Raw genomic sequence first — 27,310 nt, forward strand, 5'->3', positions numbered from 1 at the left:
CAGCATTTGAGCGCGTAGTTCACAGCAGATTGTGTTGGATGAATGATTGGGCAAGGTTGCACGTGTAACTATATGTTACTTCACGATCTTAGATGTGATTACTGAAAGGTGCTCAAGGGGGGTGTTTTATTAAACCTTGAAACCACACCGCTGTCCTACGACTGATATTGTAATTGTTGTGAGCATCTTTTGTTATTCCTTCTTGATTCGCGGAATTAAAGCAAGTTTCTCGTTATGCTCAGTGTCAGTGTTGTTGTATGTCAGTTTCCTGTATTTAGGTTCTTTTCTTCTTTTTTCCTGTCATTCCTATGCTCATGTGCATTTTTACAACTCACTACTTGTTTGGACCTGTGCAAAGGCTCACGGCATTGGTGAATAATTGTTAAGTAAAACCTCTATATGTACGTTGTACAGGTACCGATACCTTAACGGGATTGATCCTCATAATCCTTCTCTGCATTTAAAATGATGCATTCGTTGCGAACCCTCTAACACTTGTTCGACCGGGGCTGCTGGCTGGCTTGGTGCTGCAGCTGCCTTGCTGCATAGCTCGGCCGCACGACAGCACTATATACCATCTTCGCTTACGGATATATAGGCTGCTCGTTTCGTTTTCTAACCAATTAAAGATAAAGCAAATGATATCTAAATATGCTAATTGCTACAGAAACATCCTCTAATGAACAACTTTTTATTAAAACAATTCTTTCCGTCTTTTTTATGCCTACTTTCTTTACCATTCATCATCATCATCATCATAAGCCTGTTTATGTCTCCTGCAGGATGAAGGCCTCTCCCTGCGATCGCCAATTACCCGTGTTTTGCACCAAGAGATTCCAACTAGCGCCGGCGAATTAGCTAATTTCATCGCTCCACCTAGTCTGCGGTCGTCCTCGATTGCGTTTCCCTTCTCTTGGTACCCATTCTGTAACCCTGATGGTTCAAAGGTTATCTAACCTGTGCACTACATGACCTGCCCAGCTCCATTTCTTTCTCTTAATGTCAATTAGAATATCGTCTAAACTCGTTTGCTCTCTGATTTGCTCTCTGAGTTAGGCACAAAATGGCAAAGTATCGCAGGTTCGCGGGAATGCCAGACAATTTGCGGGATGATAATTGCATTCTGTGTACACATAGACAGCGTCTCCCTGAAGCACAGAAGCGAATTCTTTCGTGTAAAAAAAATGCCAGCCCGGCTTCCCGCTTGTGCGAGCCAGCAGTACTGCTCTCAAAAAGGCGGCCAAAAAGCTAATTCTCTTTATGTATGGATAATTCCGGTCATAAATATGGCACCTGAAATTTTATCGATGTGGCTGTTACATTCATGTCTCGCGGCAAAGGTTATCTTGCTCTTCAATTTTCGTTATCTCAGCTTTAGTAATCTACTTGCGGCTGTCGCAAACCATCATGCGCGCATCCTGGATGCTCGTCGATAGCTGGGATTTCGCCAACATACAATGATTAACGTTTCATCAATGCGACGCAACCAACGTGGAACCACTGTGGGAAGCATGGAGCGTGTTTATGAATTTTTCGCCGCATTTCACAATAGAATGCTGCGGCACGCACGTAGAGGGCACGATATACTGTTTCTTCGACGCAACGTGCGAAACGCCGTAACAAGCGTCACACGAGAGGTTGCATGCATGGGGTTGCGAAGATGGTGATAACTATATTGGAATCCATATCACTGCAAGAAGTTCGCATGACAGAGGAAAAAGGCACATCTGAGGCTAAGCCACATTACAGCAGGGATCACTTCTTAGATGTTCCCTGCCGCCTTACCTAATGACACACAATCACATTACGAGACGCTTAGTTAAAAAAGATACAATGATCCGAAAGCGCCACTGCTTCGCCACAATGTTTTGTACATCATGTTCTGATTCTGGATTTCTATTGTTGCTATCAAGAATTACGAGGAAGGTTTAGCTCGGGGCCAACTGAAATTCCCCTAGGATAAAAAACACGCACAACGCAGAAATTCCTTTTTGAGAGCCGCTGGCCTGATTAGAATAGAAGCCGCTGAATTTTGGACAAATTCTTAAATTCTAGCAACTGTAGAAAGCCGAAGTTTTGTTAAATTCCCCAAATCTTTTACACAAATGCAAAACTTTTCGAGAATTTGAAGTAAAAGATTGAAGCACTCAGTTTACAAATCCGTAAAATTAGACGAAAACCAAACATCAGTTTTGTAAACCGCGTCTGTTAGAGCACATCAACCAAACAAATTTGATTTATGTCTTTTTACGTAAATTTGTTGCAATTTTAACGCGGGTTACACAAATACTCACGAACTAGTCGTTTATTTGATACGTCAATGTTATAGGCGTGAATTGTCATGATAGCTGAATTTTACAGAATCGGATATTCTTCTTTATTTCGAAATTGCAGGTTGACAATTCCATTAGGTCCTGAATAGCTTATTCAAGCCTTGAAAGATTCAATAATATTAAAATAAAAAATACGAATAAAATTAAGATCAGCTTCCTGATAGTGATTAATATATATTTTATTAATGCAACAGGGCTCATAAAAATCAACCCTGTAGATGCTAAGACAATTGGATTCTCCGCTACCATGTAAACATACAGGACGTCCCGAGCTACAGCTTCATCCTAAAAGTGCGTCCGTGTCTTTTCGTATATACATGAGAGACCTCCCTGCAAACCCAGTACGTTTGAACCAACAAAGCATCGCTTGGTCACAGCTATCCCTACAGCACTGATAACGTAGGGCTTAGTAATTTATTGGCGACTGTTTCCTAGCGCTCAATTTAGTTAAGTACTCAAGGGAACGCATATAAGAAAATATATCTTACGCAGGCTTGAGATGAATATCAGCGGAATTTGACCGTCCCGTGTCGGTCTGAAAAAAAAGAGAAATAGTTGTGTCAAGATAGAAAAGCAAAACATTTTCCTCCTTTTCATGATCTTGTGGATTGCATGTACTTATTAGGCGTAAATAGAAGGTCCAGTGTCGACTGTCACTCTCCCGAGGTCAACGCGTGACCCTCACTGCCCGACAAGACGAAAACGGGGCTTTAAGATATCTCCTAAAAAATAAACTTCTTTTTATTTGAACGTTACGTGTTTTTATCATTGTCAATCATTTAGCAGTAATGCGATGAATAGTTCTGCCTCTGCTGAAAATTTATAGATTTCTTACGTTACATACAGCCGGTAATATTGCCACGGACCAGCACTATTGATGGGAAAGAGGCCAAGTGGTTCTGCGATTGACGGTGGCAGTTCTCAAGCTGACACGAGCTGTCGCTTTCTAGTCACTCATTGATATCCTTTCGTCTATTTTATGTATACTGCCTCTCGTCTGCATGTTTCCGCGTAACTTCTTGGCAAAAGTAGCATTCCTTGTGATGTTCACGTAAGTGCTCAGTGGACCCTACCTCTCCCAAGCTCCAGCAGTCGTCCCATTGATGATGTTATGGCTGTTAGTGGTCGTCGTCTCGCAGCCGACTACCACTTTAATCAGGCTGGACACGGACATGACCTGCAAAAGAGCATCAGTATCGCCAACAGGTGGATTTATCATGTTTCGAAATGCTACGCTTAACTAAAAGCGCCACACCTCAAGTCTACTTCAGAACATACGAAGATTACCTCGCCAGTTATGAAACTGAATCAGAACCTATACAACTGTTTAGTGACCGTGACTGTTGCGGCACTCTGCATACAAATGCTTTACGCCATTGCATGCGGATGTAATTCGAGCCTTACGCCAAACATAAAGAATTTGAGGGCGCTTGAGCTTTGCCTTTAAGAGTGGACGCACATAGGATTCAAACATCCCCGACCGCTTCTCCCGCTTCCCGGCAACTGCAGCTTATGTAACCCGATTCTTTACAGGGAAACGTTGGCGGCGAACGGTATGCACGAAGGCGAGCTTTCTGGTAGAAACACGGCCTCTTGCGTGGCCAATCTTCTGTTATTGTTTCGCATTTTTAATACTTCAATCTGAGGAGATTTACCATAATAGACATGCGTTGCCAGTGTTCTGTTTCATGATATTTGTTTGTTGGCTACTATTCTGAAAATTGCGATGGATACCATTGTAAAGAATGTAACCCAAGCTATGAGCAAATTCAGTGACAGAAGAAAAACTTTAGTGCCGTATTCAATACATACGACAATCTTTGAATACACTGTAACATTTGTCGGACGATCCTACCGCTGTTGCCATTTGTAGAAGCTGTCGGACGATCTCGCCGCTGCCAACATTTGTAAGCGTCGAAGGTCGTAGAGATGAACTTGAGAGGAACTCGACGTACTGGGTGTATTTACAGTATTTACATTTCAAACAAGTGATACATTTACACAGTCTAGCGTGACTCCCAAATGGAACCCGCAAGACGAAGCACACAGCAAACGATCACAAAGCTCAAGAGTACATTGACGAGCACAGACGAGCACGAACACGAGCAATCGAGCACTCTTTAGCAGCCGACAACGGCCGCTTATAAAGACTCCGTGTCCCTAGATCCCTAGATGAAGCAAAACGTTCGTCCGGTAATTGTCAACAAGCCGCCTCTCTGCGGAACAGTTTACACACACACGTACGCACAAACATGTTTACACAAACGTACGCCAAACGCGTTCGGTGTTTGGCAGGCACTCTCAGATCATGAGCAGCAGGTTGCCATTATCCCTCAAGAGAAAAGTGTATAATAGCTGTGTCTTACCAGTACTCACCTACGGGGCAGAAACCTGGAGGCTTACGAAAACGGTTCTATTCAAATTGAGGACGACGCAACGAGCTATGGAAAGAAGAATGATAGGTGTAACGTTAAGGGATAAGAAAAGAGCAGATTTGGTGACGGAACAAACGCGAGTTAATCACATCTTAGTTGAAATCAAGAAAAAGACATGGGCATGGGCAGGACATGTAATGAGGAGGGAAGATAACCGATGGTCATTAAGGGTTACGGACTGGATTCCAAGGGAAGGGAAGCGTAGCAGGGGGCGGCAGAAAGTTAGGTGGGTGGATTAGATTAAGAAGTTTGCAGGGACGGCATGGCCACAATTAGTACATGACCGGGGTTGTTGGAGAAATATGGGAGAGGCCTTTGCCCTGCAGTGGGCGTAACCAGGATGATGATGATGATGATGATGATGATGATGATGATGATGATGATGTACGCACTATCACTGCCGATTCGCAGCGTCAAATGTCAACGCAGTCGACGCGGTGTCCATTGTCTCGCGTCCCCGTAGCCAGGTGGTCACGCCGGGGCCCAGCCGGCGTGACCACCTGGCTCTTACCGGAAGTATCTTACTGGAAGTAAGAGGCGCCGTGACCAGCCGGCGCCTCTTACTTCCAGAGCTGACCTCGCACAGTGACCTCCGCCGCTGCCCATTGTCTGGCGTTTCCAAAGGCCCGTGAAAAGGCACCGCAAGGCATCTTCGAACGAGGCGCCCGGTGGATTGACGCCGCCGTAGCCCGCAGTTCTCTGAGGTAAGTTCATGGTTGATTAGTTCTGTCGTTACTGGTTCCTACAAAACGAGTCACCGCGGCGGGTGTTGAAGGCTTCCATGGTATCTTCGGTGAAGCTCGCCACGCTCGCAGCTGCAGCTGGCTGCGAAAACTTGCATGTTGCCACCTCGGCAGGCCATTCCTAACAACATACGCCAATAGAGATGGTGCATTGCTATTTCAAGGATTACATTCGTATAACTTTCCCAAAACGTGCCAGAATAAACAAAAAATGTTGATCCTTCCAAAACTCAGACGGTCTTGGTCGTAAACAACAAATTCCATTCAAATTGGTCATCATCATCATCATCAGCCTTGTTACGACCACTGCGGGGCAAAGGCCTCTCCCTTACTTCTCCAACAACCCCGGTCATGTACTACTTGTGGTCATGCCGTCCCTGCAAACTTCTTAATCTCATCCGCCACCTTACATGTCCTGCCCATGCCCATTTCTTTTTCTTGATTTCAACTAAGATGTCATTAACTCGCGTTTGTTCCCTCACCCAATCTGCTCTTTTCTTATTCCTTAACGTTACACCTATCATTCTTCTTTCCACAGCTCGTTGCGTCATCCTCAATTTGAGTAGAACCCTTTTCGTAAGCCTCCAGGTTTCTGCCCCGTAGGTGAGTACTGGTTAGACACAGGTATTATACACTTTTCTCTTGAGGGATAATGGCAACCTGCTGTTCATGGTGTGAGAAAGCCTGCCAAACGCACCCCAGCCCATTCTTATCTTTCTGATTATTTCCATCTCATGATCCGGATTTGCCGTCACTACCTGCCCTAAGTAGAGGTATTCCCTTACCACTTCCAGTGCCTCGCTACCTATTGTAAATTGCTGTTCTCTTCCGAGACTGTTAAACATTACTTTTATTCTGCAGATTAATTTTTAGACCCACTCTTCTGCTTTGCCACTCCAGGTCAGTGAGCATTCATTGCAATTGGTCTCCTGAGTTACTAAGCAAGGCAATATCATCAGCGAATCGCAAGTTACTAAGGTATTCTGCATTAACTTTTATCCCCAATTCTTCCCAATCCAGGTCTCTGAATACCTCCTGTAAACAGGCTGTGAATAGCATTAGAGATCGTATCTCCCTGCCTGACGCCTTTCTTTATTGGGATTTTGTTGCTTTCTTTATGGAGGACTACGACGGCTGTGAAGCCGCTATAGATATCTTTCATTATTTTTACATACGGCTCGTCTACACCCTGATTCCGCAATGCCTCCATGACTGCTGCGGCTTCGACAGAATCAAATGCTTTCTCGTAATCAATGAAAGCTATATATAATGGTTGGTTATATTCCGCACATTTCTCTATCACTTGATTGATAGTGTTAATATAGTCAATGGTTGAGTAGCCTTTACGGTATCCGGCTTGGTCCTTTGCTTGACAGAAGTCTAAGGTGTTCCTGATTCTATTTGCGATTACCTTAGTAAATAGTTTGTAGGCTACGGACAGTAAGCTGATCGGTCTATAATTTTTCAAGTCCTTGGCGTCCCCTTACTTATGGATTAGGATTATGTTAGCGTTCTTTAAGATTACGGTACGCTCGAGGTCATGAGGCAATGCGTATACAGGGTGGCCAGTTTCTCTAGAGCAATCTGCCCACCATCGTTCAACAAATCTGCTGTTACCTGATCCTCCCCAGCTGCCTTCCCCCTATGCATATCTCCCAAGGCTTTCTTTACTTCTTCCGGCGTTACCTGTGGGATTTCGAATACCTCTAGACTATTTTCTCTTCCATTATCTTCGTGGGTGCCACTGGTACTGTATAAATCTCTATAGAACACCTCAGCCACTTGAACTATCTCATCCATATTAGTAATGATATTGCCGGCTTTGTCTCTTAACGCATACATCTGATTCTTGCCAATTCCTAGTTTCTTCTTGACTGTTTTTAGGCTTCCTCCGTTCCTGAGAGCATGTTCAATTCTATCCATATTATACTTCCTTATGTCAGCTGTCTTACGCTTGTTGATTAACTTCAAAAGTTCTGCCAGTTCTATTCTAGCTGTAGGGTTAGAGGCTTTCATACATTGGCGTTTCTTGTTCAGATCTTTCGTCTCCTGCGATAGTTTACTAGTATCCTGCCTAACGGAGTTACCACCGAATTCCAATGCACACTCCTTAATGATGCCCACAACATTGTCGTTCATTGCTTCAACACTAAGGTCCCCTTCCTGAGTTAAAGCGGAATGCCTATTCTGTAGCTTGATCTGGAATTCCACTATTTTCCCTCTTATACGCTAACTCATTGATCGGCTTCTTATGTACCAGTTTCTTCCGTTCCCTCCTCAGGTCTTGGCTTATTCGAGTTCTTACCATCCTGTGGTCACTGCTGCGCACCTTGCCGAGCACGTCCACATCTTGTATGATGCGAGGGCTAGCGCAGAATATGAAGTCTATTTCATTTCTAGTCTCGCCGTTCGGGCTCCTCCACGTCCACTTTCGGCTGTCCCGCTTGCGGAAGAAGGTAATCATTATCCGCATATTATTCTGTTCCGCAATGTCTACTAATAACTCTCCCCTGCTATTCCTAGTGCCTATGCCATATTCCCCCACTGCCTTGTCTCCAGCCTTCTTCTTGCTATACCGTGGCATTGAAGTCGCGCATCACTATAGTGCATATTGTTTTGACTTTACCCATCGCAATTCTACGTCTTCATAAAAGCTTTCGACTTCCTGGTCATCATGACTGCATGTAGGGGCATAGGCTTGTAACACCTTCAATTTGTACCTCTTATTAAGTTTCACAACAAGACCTGCCACCCTCTCGTTAATGCTACAGAATTCCTGTATGTTGCAAGCTGTATTCTTATTAATCAGGAATCCGACTCCTAGTTCTCTTCTTTCCGCTAAGCCCCGGTAGCACAGGACGTGCCCGCTTTTTAGCACTGTATATGCTTCTTTTGGCCACCTAACTTCACTGAGCCCTATTATATCCCATTTAATGCCCTCTAATTCCTCCAATAGCGCTGCTAGACTCGCTTCACTAGGTAACGTTCTAGCGTTAAGCGCTGCCTGGTTCATATTCCAGTGGCGGCCTGTAATGGTGGTTTAGTTGGAACGCTTCTGGGCGTTTTACACGCATCCAGAGAAAAGAACCAGTCCAGCTTGGAATGGACCACTGATTCCTCAAACTGCAATCAAATAGAGCGCAACGGCAGCCTGTCAAATCATGGAGCATCTTGAAATGCTACTAATGTCGAGCAACGGGCAGCTCAGGACCACGTGACGCTGCTTGCTCCAAATGGCCACGGCAAGGCCTTTCTTGGTTACTGCTACCTGGCTTCCTTCCTTGCGTCGAGAGCCGTCTGAACAAATTGTTTAGTAAAATTAATTACAACCTTCATGCGTCATAGCGAAGTGTGCTAAGAACATAATTGTTGAAGCACAGTTCAGTTAGTGCAGAATTTTCAATAATAAGATAGCGCAGTACAAAGGACGGAAAACAAGGCGAAACAACAAAACAGCTTATTCGCGACTAATCATAAACGGGGGAACTACTACCTTTCTAAAAAGTCAAGCACGCGTGCACCAACCTTTTTTGTACATATCTTTTCAGGCACATGGTCACTTCTCCGCATATGCTAGAATGACTGACGAAATTTGGCAGTTTTGCACTAAAGGCGAATTATTGACAGAAATACAAAAGTTTAGCGTTGCGCTTGAACTCCTAGAACTCGTTGGCACCATGCAGTACGCAGGCCACCTCTTGCTGCGCGAAAGGAACTGCACGCTGTTAAGAACGGCCTGCTGAGGTGCGAGTTTTGCCAGCCAGGTGCAAGAGCGGCGTCGACTTTTCCTGGAAAGCCACCATCACCCTCTAGCCAAACGGCGTCACTAAGTCTACTGTGTGCGGAGCACAATACGCCGCATCCTCGACTCTCCGTCGCGGGATTGCCGAGATGAGTTCGACGAACCAGGCTTTGTGACTGAACACGCCACCGCCGACCCGGTCTGCCGTGAGCAAGGGAGTTCCCGAGGGAACGCATTTGGAGGCCCCGTCCCACGTGCCGTTCCTGACGTAAGCCGCGAATTCTGCGAAGATCGTCTGACCTCGGTGGGATCCGTGAAACCGGTGCGGAAGTGTGTGTGCCCTGCCGCTCATAGACGGCTCGTCTACGGTGATTGGTCGAACGGTTCTCTCACCTAGGGATCGAGGGAGGACCGAGTGTTTAAAAACCGCTGTTGTGCGGCTGCTGAGTGAACTTTTCTCTCCCAGTCATGCTAGACTGATGAACTTCAATTTCCTTATGTAGATTCTGTAAATAAACCCATATTCCTCGTTCTCGATGAGAAGCAGTCCTTCCCTCCAACAACGTCCTCAGCGTGGATAAGTTGGACCACAGCATGGGCCAGCTACCATCTAATTCATGCCCGATTCCAATTTTGACAACTGGTTACGAACAGTGAGATTGACCTCCCAATCCCGACAACGCTGGCAGCAACCAGATGCTTCACAACCCTCACCACGTTCGCGTGATTAAGAGCGCCGGCAGTGGCGTTGGAGGACGTCGCTTCCCAATCAAGTGTGGTACGAGACCTACAGGAAACCCACCGCAGTAGCATGTCTCACGGGGGAAGAATATTTAGAAGAATATTTAGGAGAATTCCCGTCACCGTTGGCAAGCGCGGGTGACCAGATAAACCCTCGTATTCAGAAATGCATCTTAACCCCCCTATGTAATACCCTCCTGCGAGAGGGCCTTTTGGGGTATTCTGAATAAATAAAGAAATGAATTAACTGGAAGCCCAAGTTTGACTTCATTTAAAGAGACAATAAAGGCAAATATTTTTATTTTTTATTTATTTACAATACTGCTACTCTCATTTGAGAGCCTGGCAGTTGGGCGATGCAGTAAACATGTATACCAGTACGCATCAGGGCAGAACAGCTAAATAAAAATAGGAAATAAAAATAAAACAATTGCCCAAGGATGGCAATAATAGAAGGAAGCTGAGTATAGGAACAAGAACGCATTTTTCACATGACACCTAATTTACATGAAAATAGCACTGAAGTACCTGTAATTAACCAGTTATACATGAAATAGGCGCATAGTGAAATATATTTAGCACGTCAAGAAGTATTGAAGTTGTGTGATGAGATGAGCCTAATGCATATACTATATGACAGTGAGAAGAAATAATTGAAAAAAAATCTAGGCAAGCAAGATGCAGGAAAATGGTAATTACAACAATCATCTTAGGACTAGAAGTAGTACAGTAATGAAAATTTATTTTCGGAACAGAGCGTACCATACGTCCACACAAGGACAAGCAACAAAAGAAGGAAAAAGAAAAATGGGACATCGAAAGAAACACAATGCAAAATATGTGACGATGATGCGATGATAAATGATTTTATTTACGCACTACAGCTTCCACTTGTGAGGTAAATTCGGACAATGATTCAATGGCGGTTATAGCAGGATCAAGTCGGTTCCATTCAGCTACTGTAAGGGCGAAGAATGAATACTTAAACGTGTCGTTGTTGCATATGTATTCTGTTAAAGTGTACACATTGTTGTTACGTGTTTTTAGAGCGTCATAAAATGAAATGTACCTGGACACATCTATCTTATAGTTATTTTTTAGAAGCTGCAACAAGAACTTCAGGCGAGCGTGTTTTGCTCTGGTAGATAGCGTTTGCAATCCAGACTGCGTTAGAAGAATAGTCGGTAAGTCAGCGCATTTATATTTGTTGTGAATGAACCTTATAGCCTTTCTTTGTACTGCCTGCAATTTTGTTATGTAAGTCGTTGTATGAGGAAAGCAGACTGTGTTTGCATATTCTAGAACTGGGCTAACGAATGTTGTGTAGGCCAGTAGCTTCGTTAATGTTAATGGTTAATGCAACTCCCAGGTATTAATGTTGTTCAACTGTAGTTAGTGGTGTGCCGTTAATCTCACATGGAAAGTTAGATGGTCTTGTTTTCCTTGTTATGGTCATGGCCAGAGTCGTTTTTAAGTTAATTGACACCTTCCAATTAGAGCACCAAATATCTAGATTGTTGAGGGATGTTCTAAATGCGATGTCGTTGCTATAATTAGTGATTTCGCTTTAAATAACGCAATCGTCTGCGAACGGTGTTATATTACAACCAATGTTAGCTGTGATATCATTAATACAGATTAGGAAGAGTAATGGCCCAAGAACCTAGCATTAGTGAACTCCGGAAGTAACGGCGACAGTGTTACAGTGGTAGATAGCATTTTTTCATAGAATATAAATTGTGAACGATTGGCTAGAAATTCTTTTATCCAGATTGAAAGGAGCCCTTTCCCAACAACACTTTCAACTTTAGTGATTAAATTGTTATGGCATACACAATCAAATGCCTTAGATAGATCAAGTAAAATCCTGTCAGTCTGGTCACAGAGGCAGCGTGCATGTTCATGCGGCAGCTCGTCCCCAGCTCCATAGGGTCAAAATAAGAAGCACCATCAGTCAAAACAAACGTTCTGAAATCGAAGCCCAAGCGGGTCGGCACGAAATTTTATGCGTGTAATGACGTACCGATATCCTTCTCTTTGGGTCCTATCAAGTGATGACTTGTCGCAAATTCATTAATGTCGGTGGTGGGCGACGTGATCGCTGCGAGCAGAAATTCTCGAGCGATCGCTTTCGGGGATGCAATCGCTTACGCGCGATTTCGCGTGTTGGCATCGCACGCTTCGGAGGCCGTTCGTTGCGCTGTGCAAGGAGAGGTTGGCCCAGTGCGCATCCTGTGCTGATTCGCGCGAAATCTCGCGAAAGTGATCGTATCCACAAATGCAACTCTTCATTTTCAAGCTGGCAACGCATAAATGAGCTGACCACGCCGAGTGCACGCCTGCCTCGCCGGGCCCTGCCAAGCTGGGAACATGTTTACATTTGGCCAGCTGTCACGGCGCTCGATTTTGCCAACTTCAGGCAGCTTCGGGTGGTCTTGGGATCCCAGCCCACATGACTTCCTATCAAGACCGGAACTAGCTTGCTGTCGTCTGGCTGCCAGCGGGCTGCCGAAACTCGGAAAATCGAAGAGGGCCAGCAAGTACGGGTCACAATTGTGGCGACAAATTTCGCGTTCGCCCTCACCAGCGCAGTACTGAACCGCTTTTGGCTTCGTATTTGACTGTCTGGCACCCTGACTGAAACTTATATTTGACCCATGCGGTGCATCAGCGGCCGTTGACGGTCGGGTGCCATCTACGCGGGCGCGCCGATTCAGGAAGTTAGGAAGAACACGGCGGCTGACGCCGGCTGCGTGTGAGAGGAATATGGCGCAACTTAAACAAGAGCTGAATATCTAGGGACTTTACTACAAACAAGAGGGTGGGAAATAAGTGGCATTGGACTTACGTTGACGGAAGGGGGCCAGTGGCTAGCGGTGCACGGCGACCGTGGCGTAGCCTGCAAACCGGCGAATTTTCTTTTGCCCGCGCGGGCACGTGCCCACGAGGCTCCTTATCTTCTATTTTTAATGATGATGATGATCGCAGCCAAGAATGCTCCTGATCGCATATCGTAGTAAGCTTAAAATTTAGTGTTGTTGTCACTGATTCCCTCTAATTGTCGAGATAAGTGCGTATTACGAGAGCAAGAAGGTCCAGATGTAACGGAAAATAATAAGCAAAATAAGGGAACGTCCGGTAAAGAAATGAAGAAAATAATAAATAAGTGGAAATTGGAAATATATGGCAAACAGAGTCTAAATTTGAGGACCAGTTATAATGCTTTGGTTGGAGGAGCGGGAGTGGAAGGATAGGGAAATATTTCATTTTCCGATTTTTATGAAGCAGAAAGCCAACCGACGCAAGCGGGAACTCCGCGCGCGTGTGCCCGCAGACCCAGACCCACTTCCCGCGGGTCTTCCCAGGTCGGGGCAGGTGCTGCTGCATAGGCTACGTTCCTGCAGCTTCGTCCGCACCCCGGTTGTGCAGGAGCGGTGGCGGCTGTACCAGCCACGCCAGGACAACCTCCGTCTCCGAACTCCCTTCCATCGCAGGAACCTGGCCCTTGCTCAGCCTCCGCGGAACAAGAAGCAGCCCAGGTGCCACACAGTTTCCCTGACTGTGACATGGCCACGCGGCCATCCGCAGCCCATCTCTTTTGGGAGTGCCAGCGACACGCTCAGCAGCGGGACCACCACCTGAGGGCGGTGCGAGTGCCGTCCAACGAGCGGTGGATTAGACCGGCAACTGGCTCGATGGATTCCGACAGGGTCATTCTGGACCCGCTCTTGGCTTTCGCCAAGGACGCACAGCTCCTAGGACTGCTCTGAATACGCCTCCCCCCTCCACTTCCTATTCACCATTATAGGCCTTCGATCCATCCCTCAATAAATACATTTTGTCATCATCATTCTGTGAACTTCCTTCTCATGGTTATGGTTCCCAGTGATTAGTTAACCTAGGTAAACGTACTCCTTCACAGATTCTATATAGGCTACTGACGATCCTGAATTCTTGTTCCTTACCCGGTTATTCATCATTATCTGTGTCTTCTGCATATTAATGTTCAGCCCCACTCTTACACTCTCTGTTATAGTCCTCAATCATTTGTTGTACCTCGTCTGCAGTGTTGCTGAATAGAACAATGTCATCGGCAAAGCGAGGGTTGCTGAGGTATTTGCTGTCGATTCTTACTCCCAAACCTTCCCAGTTCAATATACTGAATAGTTCTTCCAAGCATCCAGTGAATAGCATTGGATAGATAGTGTCTCCTTGCCTACTGCTTGCCTTAGTGCCTTGCCTCCCACTTCGGTTGCTGCCTCTGAAGCCAGCTTCGTTATGGTTTTATTGATTAGCTGTATGTCATCATCATCATCTCTCTGTTCTAAGGCTGCAAACTTGTTTGCAAGTACCAGCCTAAATTTGTCTGCTGTTACCCTTGCTGCCTCTAAGTTGACCTGTGTTTTCTTGACCAATTTTACTCTTTCTCTCTTCAAACTGAAGTGAGTCCTAGCCCTCAACAACCTATGATCACTGCACTTTACCCTACCTATCACTTCTACATCCTTCACTATGCTGGGATCGGCACAAAGTATGAAATCCATTTCATTCTTTGTTTTACCATTAGGGCTTTTCCAGGTCCACTTTCTGTTGCTACGCTCCCTGAAAAAGGTGTTCATTATTCTCCGCTTATTCCTTCCTGCGAATTCTACCAGCACCTCTCCTCTAGCGTTTCTAGAATCGATGCCTTAGTTGCCAATGGCCTGTTCACCCGCCTGCTTTTCCCCCACTTTTGCATTGACGTCATCTTCCTCATCGTCTTGGCTGGATGTAGGAGCGTAGGCTTGTGCTAACTATGATCTATACTTACTAGGTTTGATTACGACTACTGCTACCTTCTCATTAAAGCTGTAGAATTCGTCAATATTGCCCGCTATGTCCTTATCGATTAGGAATCCTACTCCGTATTACTTCTTATCTGGCAGACCTCTATAGCATAGGGCATGACTGTTGTTCATCAACGCATAAGCCTCACCATTTCTTCTAACCTGACTAAGGCCGATGATATCCCAAACAATGCCTGATAGTACCTTGAACAGTACTGCTAAGTTAACCTCACTTGATAGAGTTAGGCAATTGAAGGTTGACAGGGTCAGTTTCCATTGGCGGCCTGTCGTCACCCAGACATTCTTAGCACCCTCTGCTGCGTTGCAGGTCTGACCACCGCCTTAGACTGCTCCGCAGGTGCTGGGGACTGAGGGCCGTGAATTAATTGTAAATATCATTAGGGAGGTTTTAGCCGAATACTGCACCAGGGTGGCCAATTCCTGTTCTGCTGAGGGAATGCCTTTGTTCAAGCTTAGTAGGCCTTCCTAATTTGGTTGTAATTAGTATAGCCCCACTCGCTGTCGGCATCTATCTACTTTTGTGAAATAAATATCTCTTGTTTGCCCCCACATATATTTTGTGATATTATGCTTGTCTTAAGAGGCCAATTTTGTTGACAACACGATGCAAGTCAGAGAATTCTTTGTAACCTGCACATTTTCGTGTTAATCATCGGATTCGATTAAATGGTCTGCAATAAAAAGGTAAGATCGCAAAATATAGGTAGGCTTCGAGAAGGGCTGTACTGGCAGCGTCAAGAAGAAACAAGATAGCATTCCAGAATAGAGTAAAAGTTCTGGAAGTGCACTACAAGTATGATGTTATCAATGGTACAAAAATACGTTTGATAAGCACACAATTTTTCTACCCGTATACGAAAACAAGCTTGCGTCTGGCGTGAATACAGAGCTCTTAATATTACAACCTGGAACGTTGCGTTCAGAGAGCGTATATGACAAATCAATGACAACGTTACAAGAACGCATTCGCATACACGTCACTAGACGCAAAACGCGAAGTTGCCGGCATGCTGCCACTACTAGCGTTTTATCCCCGATGCATGACGCGCCGATTTAGAAATCCACATAACGATTACCGCGTGCACTTCGCTCCGATTGTACAGATCATCCGGCAACCAATAACGAATGTTTACATCTGCTTGCTTACGTACTTTCAATGGACGTGAAAGAGCACTGTGAAGGCAACCTAAACTACACATTTCATTGGCTGTCAAGCTGCGTTTTCTAGCTGCAGCACAATGTCACAGCCCAGTTGGCAAGTGGACGACATTTTAAGTGAATTCATCGAGCGCATGCAAGTATTTTGTAGCTCTGCACATAGAACTCCACGCAAGACTACGTCCATGAAGCGACGGAGAGTTCGCGAGCGTCGAGGCCATCGCCACGCATTGAATGCAGTTTCATCGCTTTCCGCGCAGTACGTCCATTACTTTCGATATCTTCTTTTGTCCGCTCGAAGAAACACAAAAATAATCCAGTTTCGCTAAACGGAAAGCGAAATGCACGGCGGAAATCCGTGCCTTATTTAATGCACGTTGGCAACGCGTCGGTGGTCTGGAAGGCATATGGCCGCTGCCACCCACTGTTACCGGCATAGCGCGCACCACTGCGGTACTCTGAAAGTTTTCCAGGGACTATGCGTCGCGGGCATGACACCGGGACAGGGGAGGGAAGCTGGGCGTTGTACTTCAGTAGCGCACAGACGCGTGGGCTTTATCTTGAAAGAAATCTGCTCAGACAGCAGTGTCTAGGTGGGCTTACGGCGAGTATCTTTTCGCGCGCTGTCTTCTCACCCCTGTTGTGCCTTACGACCCCCTTTGCATAGCTCCCAAGGCTTTCTTTGCTTCTTCGGGTGTTACTGGTGGGATATCAAAGTCCTCTTGACTATTCTGTCTTCGATTATCGTCGTGGGTGCTACTGCTACTGTATAACTCTCTATAGAACTCCGCAGCCACTTGAACTACCTCATCCATATTAGTAATGATATTGCTGGCTTTGCCTCTAAGCGTATATATCTGATTCTTGCCTATTCCTAATTTCTTCTTCACTGCTTTTAGGCTTCCTCCGTTCCTGAGAGCATATTCAATTCTGTCCATATCATACTTCCTTGTGTCAGCTGCCCTACGCTTGTTGATTACCTTGGAAAGTTCTGCCAGTTCTATTCTAGCTGTAAGGTTAGAGGCTTTCATACATTGATGTTTCTTGATCAGATTTTTTGTCTCCTGCGATAGCTTACTGGCATCCTGTCTAACGGAGTCACCACGGACTTTTGTTGTACACTACTTAATGATGCCCATAAGATTGTCGTTCATATTTTCAACGCTAAGATCCTCTTCCCGATTTAAAGCCGAATGCCTATTCTGTAGCTTGATCCGCAATTAATATATTTTCCCGCTTACCGCTGACTTCTTGATCGGCTTCTTATGTACCAGTTTCTTCCGTTCCCTCCTCAAGTCTCGCATAATTCAAGTTCTTACCATCCTATGGTCACTGCAGTGCACCTTGCCAAGCGCGTCCACATCTTGTATGATGCCAGGGTCAGCACAGAGTATAAGGTCTATTTGATTTGTAGTCTCGCCGTTCGGGCTCCTCCACGTCCACTTTCGTCTATCTCACTTGCTCAAGAAGGTTCATTATCCGCATATAATTCTGTTATGCAAATTCTACTAATAAATCTCTTCTGCTATCCTTAGAGCCTATGCCATATTCCCCCAGTGACTTGTCTCCCACCTGCTTCTTGCTATACCGTGGCATTGAAGTCGCGCATCACTATAGTGCATTTTGTTTTGACTTTACCCATCCCCAATTCCACGTCTTCATAGAAGCTTTCGACTTCCTCGTCATTATGACTGGATGTGCAGGCGTAGACCTGTACGACCTTCAATTTTTACCACTTATTAGGTGCCTCAAGAAGACCTCACACCCTCTCGCTAATGCTTTAGAATCCCTGTATGTTACCAACTATATCGTCATTAATCAGGAATTCGACTCCTAGTTCTCGTCTCGCCGCTAAGCCTCGGTAGCACAGGATGGGCCCGCTTTCTAGCACTGTATATGCTTCATTTGTCCTCCTAACTACACTGAGCCCTATTGCATCCCGTTTACTGCCCGCTAATTCCTCCAGTAGCACTGCTAGACTCGCCCCACTATATAAAGTTCTAGCGTTAAACATTGCCAGGTTGAGATTCCAATGGCGGCCTGTATGGAACCAGGGATTCTTAGCACTCTCTCCTGCGTCACAGGTCTGACCGACGCCGTGGTCAGTTGCTTCGCAGCTGCTGGGGACTGAGGGCCGGGGTTTGATTGTTGTATTCATATAGAAGGTTGTGCCCAAGTACTGCACCAGGGTGACCAATCCTGCTCTGGTGAGGGAATGCGTTACCGGCTCTGGTCACCGGGATCATGCCGCACTCCTGGCCTGATTATGCAATTTTATCAGCACGCTGATTTTTTTTAATCCGGTGGAAAATTGCGCGGCACCGGGATTCGAGCCATGGTCCACTTGCACGCGAGGTGGATGCTCTACCTCTACGCCACCACTGCATCTTTCGTTTACTTAGTATGTACTAAAACTGGCATATTCTGACAAATGCGTATGAAGAATATGAATGAGCGGTCATGACATGAATATCGTGACATGTGCGTCAAGTAGGTCATGAAACAGCCGCCTACGTCTTGGTGTTCTCAGGGTCGTTGTGTGTACATGGCAGGATCCTCGCACAGTGCTTCGCATATGCGGGCAGATCCCACAGGGCGTGGGATCTGCCGGCCTTTAGCGGAGGCAGTTAGTCAAAGGCAAAAAGCACTTACGAGCGAGGTCGCTGTTTGAGGTGCAACATCGAAAAGCGGGCCGACGTCTTCCACGTCGTTTAGAAGTGCAGAGTCTTTACAAAGCATCGACGCAAGCTTACAAGCAGCCTACCTGCAGCCCTCCGTCGGGCCCGTTTTCAGCAGCGGAAGACGCTAAAAGGGGAGCAACCGCGCAATAGGCGCATACTGGACAGTCGCAGTATTTGTCTGCGCCGACGTCATTGCCGACGCTATCTTAACTTGCCTTGCGCCAGTTCCCTTCCCTCTCCAATTTCTTGCTGCAAGAGTGTCGCCACCAAAAGGAAAAGTCTTAGCCTCTTATTGTAAATTCAACTTTTGCAACAACCCGGGATAGCAGGCAACAATATCTTCGATTTAAAAATTACGTTGCAGAAGCACATGTCAGTGCTAACGACTAACAACATGCTAATGAACGGCAATGAAGGAAATGCTAACGATTCATGAAAAAAAGAAAAAGAAAGACTTCTAAAAACGTAGCAAATTTATTAAGGATGAAAACATCGTCACTTCCATGCAGAGGTGGTTTTCCCTGACGCGATTCTCCACAGACTGTCGCGTAGACCCTCGCACGGGTCCGAGGATCCGAGCCCCTCATGCGGACGACCAACTCAGCCACGTGTGTTGTGTGTGCCCGAAGCGGACGCTCGTTAGGTCTCCACAGGGAGCGAGACAGAGCGCCGCAAGGAGAATGCCCAGAGTTGAAGAAAAGCGTTTATTAGACGGCTACGTTGGCGTTGACTGTTGTACGCAATCGGCGCGATCCGCATGAGCCGCAGCTCCCGCAAATCAAGGGTGCCACAACAGTATCAGAGACCGCTGTAACACGCCGCTATACGACATGATGGCTCACAAAGACTGTGCTACCAGGGTAGCTTTCCTTCAGCTCGGCGCAGCCTCCGAGGACGACAGCACGACCTGGCGCAGTATGACCGCGCACGTGGAGTGAGAAGCGTCTCTATTGCGTATCGTTCAGAACAGGAACAGGATAGGCGTGCACCCACCTCGTGTCAGTCATATTAAATCAACGTTGAGATTACCTTTCTAGAAACCTCTGCCGGGTGTGTTTAATGCAAATATAGTGTTTGATTAGAGGCACCACTATGAACGAAAGGTGCTCATAATATTTACCCTAATCGAGGTCGTTTGTGGCCTGATTGAGAATTATACGCTGCGTCGGTTATCTCGAAGCTCAGTGATTACCTGGTACTATCGCTCGTTATAGAAAAGTGTCAATTTGCCGCATATAATACGGTAAATTCATACAAATTCATACATGCGTGGAGGTATGCGAGTCTTTCTCATGAAAGCTTCTGCAGGTCCGTCCTAGGAAGAAAACTTTGCCTGCTAACTAGCTTGGTGCAGCTTGAGTAGGCTAGAAGCAGCTGGAGCTATGTCAAGCGATATTTTAGATTTCGCGATGGTTGGATAGGACTGATGTCTCCAAGCCACATGCTTGTAGCCATTGTGAATCCAATTATTTAGAAAAAGTCGAAAGCTTGAAGGCATTGCCAAGGAGGGTCAAGAGAAGCCTCAATGAATCAGACGTGGCGAGGGGGGGGGGTGAGCTCGGCAGTGCATAACGTGAGCAGAGGGTGCGCGGGGTGACAGGGTCAATCTTGTTCGTGCGGAAGTTCCCGCCACGCTTCAGAGAAGATGAGGGTATAATTGCTTCATTAGGCATATGTAACCCCTTTTAGCGTAATCAGCACCACAAATGGAGCGCGCGGAAAACGATTCTTCGTAGATTTCGTACGCACGTTTCGAAGCGCGCAAGTTCGCCGGTTGTGTTTGCCGCGACAATAAACCTTTTGGAGCCATGATATAAGCAAAATAAGTCTTCTAGAATAACTTATTACTAGAAAGATATATTCAAGAGGGAATTGTGAATGCGCCTGTCCATCCGTTCAGGCTTAAAGTAACGTCGAAGTCAGCCTGTTTATTCTCTAGACTATTTGCGTTATTTGAACATAAAGTTTACTGCATTTAGTGATGCTATAAAGAAGCATAATTGGTCCCTGTACGCAATTTATAAGCATTTCAACCATAATTTTAACCAAGACAATTTTTTGCATTCATAATAAACATTTCTAAGTTTTCTGTAGAGAGGATGCAATTACTAAGGACCCACTATATTACTCATGTTCATAGCAACCATACTGAATCATATTTGTGCTTGTGAAATAAACTGCATTTTTTACTGCTCTCTTAAGCATGTAGAAGCCATTATGCAAGGCAGTGTCTGCTTAGGGACAGGAAACAGCCTTTCTGCGTGCAACTTTATCTTCACTAAAGTACGTTCTCCACACACTCAGTTCTGCTGCTATTATACTACATGGAACCGTTTAGACTGCAGTTTACCTGAAGTGATAGTGGCACTTATTGGCTGTATTCGGTCATGGAAATGATATATGTGGTTGTTGCATATGGATCCATGCATTTTGATACCAGTGCAAGTCTATTGGCCCCAAAGACGCACATGCAGTGGAACCTACTCATGATCTGTGGAACAAAGGAAATAGGATCGTATATTTGTTCACTATTTCAGACAGACGTGGTTATTAAGTGCATGCATGGTATAGTATCCTAATGTTGGTCCACTAGTATCACAAAACAGTGGTCCCTTCTAACTCTGAAAATCAAACTATTTACATGCATGGCACTCGAACGTTGAGAATAGCTGAAAGAAACGAGTGGTCTGCAATGCATTATGTGCACTCAGGATTTGCTTAGGCTCTGCTGCTGCACTTGTATAAGTTGTGACATAGGTTCTTAAAATTAAAAGGGAATAATGAAAAGTCGCTTTTCCTGCTGCAGATGCGTAGCGGCAGATGTCATACTTCGTATGAAAGCCTCCAGTAATGTTTCATTACCAACTTTGGTACACATTAAAGTTGGTTAGTGCTGATGCACTTTTATCCCTATAAATGCTAATACTTGCATTGGCTTAAGGAAAAAATTGGTCTCGTGAAGTTTACAAGGCGCAGCTTATGAGGAGTTGGAGAACAATACATAGAGCACAAATACATTTCTTTATAACCACTCGGATAACTATTTCGGTACTGGTGCCATGTATCGGCAAAAAGTATTTAGTTTCACTCTACTTATCACTTGTTTAAATGAGTATCAATTTGGTGTATGTGCAATACTAGCGTGACTTGAAATCAGGGCTTGACAACAACTCATCTAGTTGGGAATTAACATGGCACAAGAAAGACACTGACCACAGTGAAAGTGAAACTTTCCCTACTGCAGTTGCATTTCGTGTGCTTCTGTAGTGACATGTAAAATAGGAATTCAACCTTCCAGGTTGGTCATTAGAGCTAACTATAGTACCTCCAAAGCTGAAGAAAGCCTGGACATCGAATGTCTACACCACAGCGACATCAGTACTTACCAATGTGGCGACTAACCGTAAATGAAAGGTGCATTAACCAGCTGGCTTGTAGAGGTCTAGAGTACAGCTTACAAAAGGCGGCTGCTAGCTCTGTTGGCATTGATTGATTGAAAACATCTTTTTTGCGGGATATTCGTAGAACTCGTGGGTGGGCCGCCTATTCCGGTAGCCTACTGGTTACTGCTGCTGCCCTGGCCCTCCCCACCAGCCAGTGCTGACGGTCAGGATCATCGCTGAGCAGAATAGCCTCCCACTGCTCTTTTGAAGGATTTGGAATGGGCTAAACTATGGGATTAAACTGGCAAGCCCACACCATGTGGTAGAGATTAGCTACCTCTCCACAGTGTGGGCATTGCGGGGAGTATAGTGCAGGGTACCACTGGTGTAACTTAGCTGGCGTTGGGTATGTATTAGTTTGTAGCCTCCTAAGAGTGTTCTCTTGCAACTTATTTAGGGATTTATGTGGTGTTGGGTACTCCTTTCTGGCTGTTCTGTATGGTGCGAGATTGTCAGCATACACTGCTAAAGCAGTTAAGTCCCAGCACTCTTCACGGTCATCAGGGGGAGGCGCCCGGTAAAGAAGAGCTCGGGCATGCCTGTGAGCGGCTTCGTTTCCTCCTGGTAGTTACAGGTGACCGGGAAACCAGATGACTGAGGCTTGGCTGGGTGGATGCTTAGTCAGCAATGACAACCCTGACCTGTGAACTAATCCAATATTGAAGTTGCGACAGGCTTTCTGGGAGTCAGTGAGCACATCGGCGTTGGAGTTAGATGCTATAGCTAATGCAATAGCTGCTTCCTCTGCGTGAGTGGGGTTGGAAGTTTTCATCGAGGCGCAATTCACCATCGATCCTGAAGGCATTGAGACCACAATAGTCATCACTCCATTCTTCGGCCCTGCGGCGTCCACATAGAGGGTGTTAGGTTGCTCGTCCCATTTCTTCTGCAGGGCTTCCCCTGTTGCTTTTCTCCTTTAGATGTTGTATACGGGATGCATGTTCCGCGGAATGGGGTACACATTGATGCGTCTCCTCACATCACGTGGTACCTCTTCCCTTTGGTCTATCGTATAGGGCAGATTAATATGGATCTTTTCGAGCAGATCTCTACCTGGTTTTGTGAGTACGAGCCTATTGAGTTGTGAGAGGCATTGTGCTTCCCACATCTCTTTGAGGGTATTATGTACTCCTAGAGCCATGAGCTTTGCCGTTGGCGTGGAGTTTGGTAGCCCCAGTGCCGTCTTGTAGGCCTTCCGGATCAGTGTCTCCAACTTTTCTGTTTCCGACTTGGAGAGGTTAAGAAATGCCGTCCCGTACATTATCCGAGAAATCACGAAAGCCTGCACTAAGCGGATGGCATCCCTTTCCTTCATGCCATGGTGCTTATTTCTGATACGATGCATCATCCGGAGGATTTGCTCGGTGGATGTTGTAAGCTTCTTCACAGTGGTGGTGTTCTGTCGCCCCTGCGGGATATACAGCCCTAGGATCTTGATCTCCGTGGGTTTCGGTACTGAGTGGTTGTCTATATACACCGTGATGTTCTGCGCCAGGGGTGTCCTCGGGTTCTTCAGGATGAGCAACTCGGATTTTCCGGCACACACTGGAGGCCTCTTTCCCTTGCGTACTGGTTCACCGTGTCCGCTGCTGCTTGAAGACGCTCCTCGATCTCGGCGTCACTCCCCGAGTTGCACCAGACAGTGATATCATCCGCATACAATGCGTGTTTGATACCCGGGATTTCGGAGAGGTCTGGGAGATCTTTCATAGCCAAATTGAACAAAAGGGGTGACAGTACCGCCCCTTGCGCAGTTCCTCGCGGGCCTAGAGTGATGGGATCTGATTTTATTCCACCGAAGTTTATAGTGGCTTGCCTTGCTGATAAGAAGTTTTTGACATAGTTGTAGGTTCTGGTGCCACAGTTGGTGTCGGCGAGGCTTTGAAGAATATTTTTATGCAGAACGTTGTCAAACGCTCTTTTCGTATCAAGTGCCAGGATGGCACTTGTCTGTGACTGTTGGCAAGTCTCTAGGAAAGTTGCTGGAATAATTCCTGTCTGGTTGAACGCCAATGTTAATATTGATGACGGATTGTGTGTCCCGGGCCAGCGTTGGATCTATATCAGAATGGCAAAGCCGATATTCGCGCCACGTATAAAAGCCACGTAGAAAAAAGCCGCCTTTTCTGCACGCAAGAGTAAAACTCATGTATCACTAATACCTGACGAACCTCGTTTTTAATCTGAAAGGCCTCTAAGAATTCACGCGCCATGGTGCCCGTTTTTCTTTCCAAAAATCCGTATCTTGTCCAGTCGTGGCTCACATTGATATGAATTGCAATGTGTAGGCAAATCTTCTCCGTCTTTACCACTTAAAGATAGCGCATATTCCCGCGCACGCTCATTTACGCATCGCCCAGTCTGGCCTACATATGTCTTGCCACAAGATAGCAGGATCGCAGATTCGACTCCGGTGGCATACTTTGTGTACGGCTTGGCGTGCTTTTTACTGCAACCGCGTTTCTTACTACCATCAGAAAGTATGTGTGGGCACATAGATGGGCGAGCTTGCGTGGCGCATATAATACGACTGGCACCCAATGTCTGCAACCTTCTTTAAGTTGGGGGTAACGCGATGCATACGAAGTCTCCGGCCTCACAATTATCTGCGCTTGCTAAGCCCTTCTATAGCGCACGTCATTCTTGAATTTTTGAAGGGGAGACTCGGCAGCGACAACAAGAAGGGAGTAGGAAAACCCAGTCGATCCAATTGATTTTGAAAGCTGGCCTGCATTGCGGGAGGACACGACCCTACAAGAGCGGACTCGAGGCAGAGTTTAGCTATGGCCATCTTATCAGTCTTAGAAGCGCCGATTCATATTGTCACGTGGTCGTGACGTCAAAGAACACAGTATCAATACTGTGAAAGGCAAAAACTAGCTTTTATTGGGCGAACCTGTTCCCACAAAACACGCTACACATAAAGCACAACGAGAGCGGCGAACACAGTCGGCGATCGTCGTAAATCTCATCAGCGGGTCAAGCGCGTCTGCTTTTATACAGCAGTCGTCGAATGTTCCAGACTAATCGGTGGGATCCGCGTGCCTTCTACAAAGTTCTACACCATTCGCGTCAAGCGATGATATCAGATAACACAAGGTTCGGTGACAACAGACAGCGGATAGAAGCATCGACAACTTTCCAGAAACTTCGGATAAATGAAGGCGCGTCCCGCGCTGTGCGATAACATTTGCTAGGCGGCAAAACGTGTCGTCCGATAAAGATAAGTACACGTGTCAATATGACAGCAATTGCTTTGTTGCCTGAGTCACGTCAAGCCAGCAGGCATGGCCCTTCTGCATGGTGATGTCGACATTAGAAAATCGCAAAGAATTGGGGGAAGGTGACTCGTAAATAAAAACCATTCCCTTGCCGAGACAGCAGAAAGTCGCTAAAGGTTTGCCTAGAGAGGGCTTATGAGGTAACTGAATGTTGTTTTAAAAGAATTTGAAAATCGGCATATCTAAATACCTTCATTACCTCCGCCCCAATAAGATGCTGGTGCAAGACACGATTTATAGTAGATAAAAAGCAATTTGCGAGGCACAGGAACCAAAAGAAATGCCTTGTCATTGGGCGTAACAATAGTCATTAAAATTGAGGAATATGAAAACTTGAGATAAAAAGGCGTCAACGAACACGCCTGATGCATTTTGGAAGGCAATGGTATCACTTTCCTCGGTGCAACTATGTCAACGAAAAACATGTACGCTATCAAAGGTTCTGTCTGCAGAAAATGCACGACGAAGAATGCTCAGTTGGAAACGGGTCATAAACAAGTGAATTGAGGAGCTTTATTAAAAACTGGCTAATCACATTCTGCCACCTGCCGCGTTCACTCACAATAGCCCAGCATTTTAATGGGGAGGGGGTAAGTAATTGAAGTATTTAGATTTGTTGATAATAACTCCCCGCCGGGAGGTGACATTGGACGACATTGTCTGCCCCCTTTCTTCACTTATTCTGTCTCCAAAGTGAGTCATGGTCTGTTTAATTGCCCACGCCAATTTATTTAGACAGAAAAGTGTGTCTAATATAGAATTGTTAAAATAAAACTATAAAGAATATTAGTGACCCAGAGGAGATCTCCTATGGTCAAACCCACGGCGCCGAATCTTTGCAACATTGCAAATGTTGAGTTGGGTCCAACATTGCCAATCATGCCATGGACCCAGGCAGCAGGGGTCCCTGGGGTTACGCCATGTTGCCTGAATCCCGCCAATCGCACCAAGTACAGGCCCAGGAAACTTAGTGCAGCGCCGAGTACTGCAGGTAATGGGAAAATGGCATGGTGCCAACAATGTCAGCTTTCTCCAATTAAAGATGTATAAAGCTACCAATTAGGAGGGGAGATTCACAATATAGATAATGAATCTCGAGTGCTAGATGTCCTTTCTAGAAACGTTGCAAGGTATGTTTTATGCAAATAGATGGTTTCACTGAAGGCAAAATTGGGCATAAGAGGTGCACAAAATAATTCCTCAAGTACTTCCTCTGTGGATTAATTAAATGTCATAGGCTGAATTGGTGATCTCGAAGCTCGAGATTTGCCTGTCACTATAGTGTGCTTGAGTCAGACAACCTTGAGGTAGGGCTATGTTCCTGCAAATAAGCAGGTACCTTTATACAGGCGTGTAGGCAATAAGATTTCTAGTGATATCGTCGATAGTGCAGTGCGGATAAAGGTGGTATTTCTTTCTTCCTATATTGATTCACATAATGAAACTATAATGCATCTGAGTAAACATCCATAAACAATTTCTCAGGACCTACGGGTGGTTGAGGTTGTTATACTTGATAACAACGAAGGCGCCAAATAAAAGAATTGACCGAGAAAGACGACAGGGGACAACCACGTAGGCTTAACCTCGTTGTGCCTACGTGGTTGTCCCGTGTGGGCTTCGTTCGTCTGTCTTTTATTTGGCGCCTTGCACATATAAACAGTTTAGCAATGTTATTTTGTACACGTGTTTAATAAACATATATATATATATATATATATATATATATATCGTTCGTCTGTCTTGTATTTGGCGCCTTGCACATATAAACAGTTTAGCAATGTTATTTTGTACACGTGTTTATGAAACATATATATATATATATATATATATATATATATATATATATATATATATATATATATATATATATATATATATATATATATATATATATATATATATA

General features: G+C 45.5%; 1 protein-coding gene across 8 annotated transcripts in view; it reads right to left on the bottom strand.

The window, feature by feature from the left end:
- LOC139057418 (uncharacterized) overlaps positions 1-27,310 on the bottom strand; it is a 222,565-nt gene that overhangs the window by 60,620 nt on the left and 134,635 nt on the right. For 2 of the 8 annotated variants that reach the window (XM_070535642.1, XM_070535639.1), the window contains exons 1-3: positions 18,652-18,779; positions 3,407-3,510; positions 2,822-2,868 (exon numbers count right to left, since the gene is read on the bottom strand). In XM_070535642.1, the coding sequence (XP_070391743.1) occupies positions 2,822-2,868; positions 3,407-3,510; positions 18,652-18,738 (238 nt within the window). In that variant the 5' untranslated portion in view covers positions 18,739-18,779. Of the gene's footprint in view, positions 1-2,821; positions 2,869-3,406; positions 3,511-4,709; positions 4,733-12,842; positions 12,949-18,651; positions 18,780-26,112; positions 26,390-27,310 lie in introns of those variants that run through there. The other 6 variants (XR_011512775.1, XR_011512774.1, XR_011512773.1 and 3 more) reach the window with 4 other exon arrangements.

This window comes from Dermacentor albipictus, chromosome 3 (genome assembly GCF_038994185.2).
Source record: "Dermacentor albipictus isolate Rhodes 1998 colony chromosome 3, USDA_Dalb.pri_finalv2, whole genome shotgun sequence".
NCBI classification, from domain to species: Eukaryota; Metazoa; Arthropoda; class Arachnida; order Ixodida; family Ixodidae; genus Dermacentor; species Dermacentor albipictus.